The following is a 7,695-nucleotide window of genomic DNA, read 5'->3' as shown; positions in this document are numbered from 1 at the left end:
GAGGAAGAGAGACAGATAGAGAGAGAGAAAGAGAGAGAGAGGGAGAGAGAAAGAGAGAAAGAGAGGGAGAGACAGAGAGAGAGAGGAAGAGAGACAGACAGAGAGAGAGAACGAGAGAGAGAGGGAGAGAGAGAGAGGACAGAGAGAGAGAGAGACAGACAGAGAGAGACAGAGAGAGAGAGAGAGAGAGGGAGAGAGGGAGAGGGAGAGAGAGGAACCTCGGAAAAAGCCTGACCCTTCAAATAAATGCCCTGGGGGGAGGGGAGAGGGAAGTGCAGAAGAGGCCAGCGGGAGGTCAGAAGGCCAGGGTAGCTAACTCAAGGTTTTCTCTTTTAGCCCGTGCCTCCTATCTTAGCATCAATACTGTGTATGGGTTCCAAGGCAGAAGAGCAGTAAGGGCTTTTCTTTTAGGCAATGGGGTGAAGTGATTTGCCCAGGGTCACACAGTTAGGAAGTGGCTGGGATGTGAACCCAGGACCTCCCATCTCTAGGCCTGCCTCTCCAAGCACTGAGTCACCCAGCTGCTCCTTAGTTTTGTTGTTTTTTTTCAACTGAAATTTGATGCCCCTCTCCTACCCAGAAATTTATCTTGGTGAGTTGCAAAGGAAAGGAACACAATTGCACCCATTTAAAAGATGAAAACTTGTACCATCTGAGTTACTTGCATGTTGTCTTCTTTCCTGCCCCACCCCCATCCTTCAGGACAGGAACCTCTTTCTTTGTATTCCCTAGAGCTTAGCACGATTGTTGTTATTCAGTCATTTCAGGCTTGTCCCCATTTGGGGCTTTCTGGGCCAAGAGACTGCGTTTCCTTCTCCAGCCCACTTTACAGATGAGGAAACCGAGGCAAACAGGGCCCCACAGCTAGGAACAGCCTCAAGGCTGGCCCTCTATCCACTGTGCCACCCAGCTGTCCTGCTTGTCCCAGGATCCGAGGCACTTCACTAAGCCTACGGGGTTTGAGAATTTAAAAACTCATCCCCACAAAGCGGGTGCGATCAAAGGTCAGCCTTTAGGCACCATTTGCAGCCTGTCTTCAGAGCTCAGGCTTCTCCCTCCTCAAGGAAGGCAGAGTCCCACTGCCAACCCAGGCTCAGGACTGGAACCCACACCCTGGGACACTGTTCCAGCAGAGGGGCAGAGAGGGAGCTTGGGGGCCGCTTTCTTACACTCATCAATCTCCCCCAAGGGTCCTGCTCCTTTGGAAGAAGATAGTTGATGCAGTGGAGTGGAAGAGAGCCCAAAAGACTGTACCAGGTCCAGCACCAACGGCTCCAAAGACCACTTTACAGATAAGGAAACTGAGGCCCAGGAACTTAAGCAGCTGGCCCAAAATGGCCCCGTGTCCCAGGTGAGATTGGAAGGAACATTCTCTTATTCCAGAATCGCTCTTTCTACCTTCCTGCAAGTATTTGGGTTAAGAAACCCAGGGCAAGGACGAGAAACTCTTGTTTCAAATATAGTCATTTTGGAAAAAAATGTCCCTCCTTTCCCACTATCCAAAAGGCTATCTTTCTTTTTGGAATATGAGATTGTGTGCTCCTTGAGGGCAAGGCCAGGCACATAGCAGACACTTAAAAAATGCTAATTGATTGACTGACAGACTCACTTCTTGAGTCTTCCTCTTCCCAAAGGGTTCATAGAAGCCCGGGCAAAACCAGATAGGATGGGGGGGGGGGGGGGGGGCAGATGGAGCATCACTAAATTTCAGCTGAATAGTCCAAGTTATAAGTGTAAAAAATTCTTTTATAATAACCACCTAAATTAAAAATCCCCCAATAAAAAACAAATTGGAAATCATAAAAACCAAAGGAGAAATTAATAAAAATGAAAACAAAAGAACTATTGATTTAATAATTAATTCATAATTAATAACTATTGAACTAATAAATAAGACCAGGAGCTGGTACTTTGAAAAAATATATAATAACCACCAAATAGTAATTCAACCTTTGTTTGATGACTTTTAATGATTTTTCCACCAAAAAAGCATCAGTCTTTTTTCTCCTTCAAACAAAGCATTTGACAATCTAGGTAAATCCCTTCTCTGAAAAAGGAAGGAGCTATAGGCATGAAATATTTTATACATTTTCAAATAGTTGATATTCACTGGTTTTGCAATGCCCCACCTTTTTATTATTATATTAATTAATAATTAATTATATTAATTAATTATTTAGTTGATTAATAATTAATAAATAATATAATATATATTATATATTAAAAGGAAGGCTCAGAAATGTTGTTGAGTCATTTCAGTGATGTTTTAACTCTTCATGACCCAATTGGAGTTTTCGTTACAAAAATACTGGAGTGGTCTGCCATTTTGCTTCTCTAGCTCATTTTACAGATGAGGAAACTGAGGCAAACTGGGTTAAGTCACCTGCCCAGGGCTACACAGCTGGTAAGTCCTTGAGACCAGATTTGAACCCAGGAAGATGAATCTACCTAATTCCAGGCCTGACACTCTATCCACTGTGAGCCACTGCTCAGGCTCAGAAATGAAGGTAATTAAAAAATATATATATATGTATATATATATATCCAAGAAAATAAGATCTGTAGACACTATTTCCAGTATTCCCCTGATGGGCCAGTTGGGTAGATTTCCTGTTAAAACATTGGCATGGCCTTTTCTGCATCAAGCCAGGCTGGCTCTTTGGGATGGCCTCATCCTCCCCTCTCCGGCACAATCTATTCTTGAATGGTGTCAGGATTCAAAGTCAAGCTCACTGGCACCGAGTTCAAAATTCCTTTTCTCTACCCTATTCGGCCCCACTTCCTTTTTCTTAATGGGAGAAGGAGCTACGGACTTATCTGAGCATCTCTAAATGTATTAAGTCAACTGGAACAGGAGACGGAGAAGGCCGCCTGACATGTCTGGCCACATCCATCACGGGGGCCAGGGTCAGACCTCCCATGTTCCCTGGGAAAGGGCCAGCAACAATGGAAAAATATAGACTTCCACCTGGCAGGACTGTAGTGAAGGACAGCCTTTATTGAAAACTACCGTAAAGTGCTTTATCTATTCAAGCATGGAATGCGGTAGGAAATTCTCCAGAGGAGCCACAGCTACTCCCAAAGGGGTGGGGGGGAAAGTGGGAGTTATGCAAGTCAGAGTGAGGCAGGGAAGCAAAGAAAGCCTTCACACTTAGCCTCCCAGCCTCCCCACTATGGCCATCCCCAAAGAACAGCAAAGCAAAAGAATCCCAAGGCTCAGGGCCACAAGCACTCAAGTGCTTCCTCCTTCCTCCTTCCAAGCTCCGTAGAACGGGAATGGATTGTGCTAGGAAGCTGATCCCTGGCTGTGAAGCACATTTGCATTTCGTGGGGGGCTCCGAGAGACAAAACAGCTTTATCTACAGGAAAGGGGTGACCGAAGGCCAATGAGAAAAATATTGGGGAGAAGGGAGAGGAGCCCAACACCTAGAAAAATCACAGGGTCCCTCCCTTTCAGTGCACAGGGCTAGTCCCTGCCAAAGGCCCCGGGGAACAATCTTGGGGATGGACGGGCAAGCTGCGCAGCGGTGAGTTTGCAATTCACACCAGATGCACCAACCTTCCTCCTCATTATCCTTCCTGGCAGTTTGTTCCTCCCTTCCTCTTGGTGCTAGTTCATTAGGATTAATCCCAGGAGGGTTCCAGAAGGCTAACCGGGGCTAAGTTCTACAAAACGAGCTCTCCGTCCTGGGAGTTTCCACTGAACTGCCCTCAGCCCCCACTGACAGGATACAGACTTGCAGCAAGGGCTGAGAAGGGGCAGTTTCAGCCCCAGCCATGGGGCGGTCCCTTGGAGAGATCCATTTGGGCTGGTTCGCCTATGTATGACCCTCATTTATCCACGTTGGGGGGATGGGGGAGGAGAAACAGGAGCAGATTTTTATGGTGCATAATCAGGAATTATGGGTAAATTTTAGCACATTCCAAAATTCAGATCCCATTTACCTCTAGATTCTTTGCATTTTTTGAATGCACAGACTGAAGGCAGTAGGGGGTGTAGAGACAGAAGCTATGGATCGTTTTCCCTTGGAAAATCCACCCAGTAAGTAATATAAAACTGCATAGGAAAAGTTATGTACAGATTCTCAACCATGTCACCTTCCCTCCTTCTTATTTTCCCCCTTTGCCTCCTCATTTACTTAAATCTGTAACTATAGCAGGAAAGAACTGTCACCTAGCCAAACTGAACATCCAGAGGGCATTTGGCATTACTGACCTAAACAAAGCACCCTCATCTTTATTTTTCCTCTTAAAAACCTTATTATTCGGTATTCATAACCTTGGAGACAACAAGCAAGAAGACAAGACAAGAAGATGGAGAGCTGGTGCAGGAGTCGGGACGGCATGGGTTCAAGTTCAGCCGGTGAGACACTGGCAGCGCGACCGAGATCAAGTCACTTAAAGTTGAGGCCAATCTGCTTCATGGGTAGAAATTTCCACGCCAGGAAAGGAGGTGAAATCAAAGGTCTAGACTCCCCCGACCCCACACCTTCAAAAAAAAATTTCCCCTAAGTATGGAAGCCAAGTGGCTTAGTTTAAGCTCTAGCAAACACCTTCAAACTTTCTCTTTCAAATCAGCTCGGCTCCATCCCTAAAACGTAACCGGAGACTTCCCACGCCAGACACTTCAGCACATATAAGAAGGAATTCGAGAGAAGGAACCTGGCCCTAAAGGAAGTTTTCTGAGACTCTAGTGCAAATCAGACTCGGAAACACTCTCCTGGTTCCAAACCAGGGAAGAGCACGTCGGCACCCACTTCCTACTCTCCAACCAGCAAGTAGCTGCGAGCTTCACCTAGACTCTCTCTTGAGCTCACCTAATAGAAACAACCACACACTCCAATTCAGTGCTCAAGAGCCAGCTCTTCTTAGTCAGTGGACAACTGGTTTCTGTGGCAAAGCCGCCTCTCCCTTCCTCCCGAGGCGTTTTGGGGAATTTTCAAAGTGTCCCATTAAGCCGAGAGAGAGAGAGGAGGGCTGAGCGCAGTGGAAGCACTCGCATTGGGAGCCAAAAGAAAGGCGCGTTTCCAGGGGGAGCGCTGCCTCCGCAGGAAGGGGGCATCTCCACTCCTAGGGAACGCAGAACCCGAACCGCGGGCGCTCTGGAGAAAGGAGGGCGGAGGAGCTTCGGGGAAGTCTCCGAAAAGAGAAGAGAGCCTGGGGATGGGTTCAGTGACCTGGTCCAGCCGGTTATTTTGCTCCACCCCAGGGGGGGAGATAGAATAGGAAATCAGCCCGGGGACTCAGACCAGTGGAGAAGACCCCACCCCCATTCCGCGCAGCCCCTAGCCCCCTAGAGCCCGCTTTGCAGACAGCGGCGTCGCAGCTCCCTCCTCCCCGTCGCCGCCGCTTCCTTTGTCCCGATCTCTCTGCAGCTGGGCCCGGGGCCGCAGAAACAAAGAAGCCCACCCAGCCACCCGCCGAGATCGCTTCTAGCGCTGTGAGCGCCCCCTCCCCACACCCACCCACCCTTGCACCAGCCTCAGGAAAACTACGCGCTCCCACCCCGGCATTACGCGTCGCAGCACCCAAGTCCGAAGGTGCCCCGCTGCCCCCACACCCCAGCTCAAGCTCGTCATTATGCACGGTTCCTCGCCTCCCCAGTCCACCTGGTTAGTGCGCGCGCGATTCTTCCAAGCTGCCCTTCACCCCCTCCCCCTCCAACGCCGTGCCCTGCCACCACTCCCCCTCCGGTCCCCGCCACCGTGCGCTCCATGGGACAGCTGCCGGAGCCCCCCGCCGTCCCCAGTCTCTTGTGCGATGCGCTCACCATGGCGCTGCTTAGACGCGGCCACCTTAGTGCTACCTCCGCCCGGGTGGCTCAATCCCAGTCGTGCACCATCCCGGGAGGGGCGGGGGGCTGGGCGGGGGGTGAGAAAGGAGGGACAAAGCAGCCCCGACAACTGCTCTGCGGCGGTGAAGCCGCCCAGCGCCGCCTTATAGAGGGGGGAGGGGCGGGGAGGGGCTGGCGCGTCTGCCAATGGGAGCCCAGTGCCTGTGACCGACCGCGAGAGAAGCTCGGCGGGGATGGCGATACGGGGTGAGCCAGTCACATGGGCTCCGGGAGAGATGGGGTCTGAACACCAGAGTTGGAGCGTTGGAGCTGGGGGCGGGAGGTGGAGCTGGGAGAGGAGGGAGAAGCTGGGGCTGAGGCTGGGGGAGCTCGGGAGCTCGGAGGGGCTGGGGCTGGAGGAACAATAGAGTAAAGAATTTCTGGGGAAGAAGAGGAGGAGGGGGGGTGTTGCTAGAAGGAGGGGGCACGCTGAGAAGGAGGGACAAAGGACGGAATTGGACATTTCATTGGTCCCGGGCAAGGGGAGGCGTGGCTGATTATCAGGTGGTTAGCATACACATACACTTACGCTAAGAACTGACGGTTTGTATATATCTATGCAGACAAACAAATAATGGGGAGGTTGGAGGGACCCTCCGGACCTCAAGGCAGAAAGACAGACGGAACTGTTTGCTTTGAGATCCCAGCCAAAAGCTCCCCGTCCCCAGGCCTCTAAGGTGAATAATATAGATCCACCCCGTCCCCTTCCTCAAGGGGGTTTTCCCTCAGGTTCTCACCTCCACAGTCCTCAGCACGTCTTAGTGGGGAATAGAGGGACAGAAACCCAACATCACCGACGTCCCCGCCGGGTAGCGGGGAGACAGGAGGCCGATGACATGTAGAGGGAGAGGTACTCAGAATTTATGACCGTGAGGAGCGGTCAGAGCCTAATTAGCCTGATTATAGAATAATCTGGTGAAACTTTATAGTCAAAAGGCCCCAAATTCCCCTGACACTCCTTTCTGCAAAATTTGTTTCAAGTAATGCTCACCTCAGGTCTGCAGCTAGCTCAGGGCATGACCTTGGACAAGTCACTTATCTTCCCTGGGAATGAGGATGCTGGAGTGAATGCTCTCAAAGGCTCCTTCTTGCTTTGGCTTTCTATAAATCCCTGTGACTCAACCTTTATGGTCTACAGTGCCAGCCAGGCAATGGTATCATCCTTTGTTCTTCCCTGGAGGATTGTCATGTGAGAGATTTACAGACTGCTTGGACCTCTTTCCACCAAGCTTTCAGCTTCTGAATGACTGATTCTCATTCTCTCTCCCATGGATTGGGAGAGGTGAGTATTATATGCATAAAAAAAGGGAGAAGGGACTCCTTAGGAGCAGTTTCTTCATACCAACTGGTTAGTGGGACCCAGGAAAGAAGAGAAACACTGCTTTTCAGAGAGCCAGGTACCTCCCCTTTTGAGGGCAGTTAGGAGAGTTTAGGCTGCACAGTAGATAGAGTGCTGGGCCTAGAGTCTGGAAGACTCTCCTCTTCCCAAGTTCAAATCTGGCCCCAGACATTTATTTACTAGCTGTGTGACCCTGAACAAGTCACTTTACCTTGTTTGCCTTAGTTTTCCTCCTCTGTAAAATAAACTGGAGAGGGAAATGGCAGATCCCTGCCAGATCTTTGCCAAGAAAATCCTAAATGGGGTCATGAAGAGTTGGGCACGGTTTGTTTGGAAAAGCACTGAACAAGAATGAATAGGTGTTAAATGAGGCCTTCGATGGTGATAGAATACTGAGGTTAGCTCTAATGTATTTCATCAGGGGTGGTGGAAAAGAAGGGAGGTCAGAGAAGGAGGGAAGACATTCTTAGGAGGTTGGAGGATTGTTCCCTTTGTTTGGAGAGTATCAATTTAGTCTGGATTC

General features: G+C 49.8%; 1 protein-coding gene across 2 annotated transcripts in view; it reads right to left on the bottom strand.

The window, feature by feature from the left end:
- Window positions 1-6,319, bottom strand: part of SNN (stannin) — a 24,086-nt gene extending 17,767 nt beyond the window's left edge. Inside the window, exon 1 of one of the 2 annotated variants that reach the window (XM_056806154.1) lies at window positions 5,771-6,319. In XM_056806154.1, coding sequence (XP_056662132.1) covers window positions 5,771-6,296 — 526 coding nt within the window. In that variant the 5' untranslated portion in view covers window positions 6,297-6,319. The remainder of the gene's footprint in view (window positions 1-5,770) is intronic. The other variant, XM_007498637.3, reaches the window with a different exon arrangement.
- Between the last annotated feature and the right edge of the window lie 1,376 nt (window positions 6,320-7,695).

The sequence above is a fragment of the Monodelphis domestica genome, chromosome 7, assembly GCF_027887165.1.
Source record: "Monodelphis domestica isolate mMonDom1 chromosome 7, mMonDom1.pri, whole genome shotgun sequence".
NCBI classification, from domain to species: Eukaryota; Metazoa; Chordata; class Mammalia; order Didelphimorphia; family Didelphidae; genus Monodelphis; species Monodelphis domestica.
This window is presented reverse-complemented; position numbering and strand designations above follow the sequence as displayed.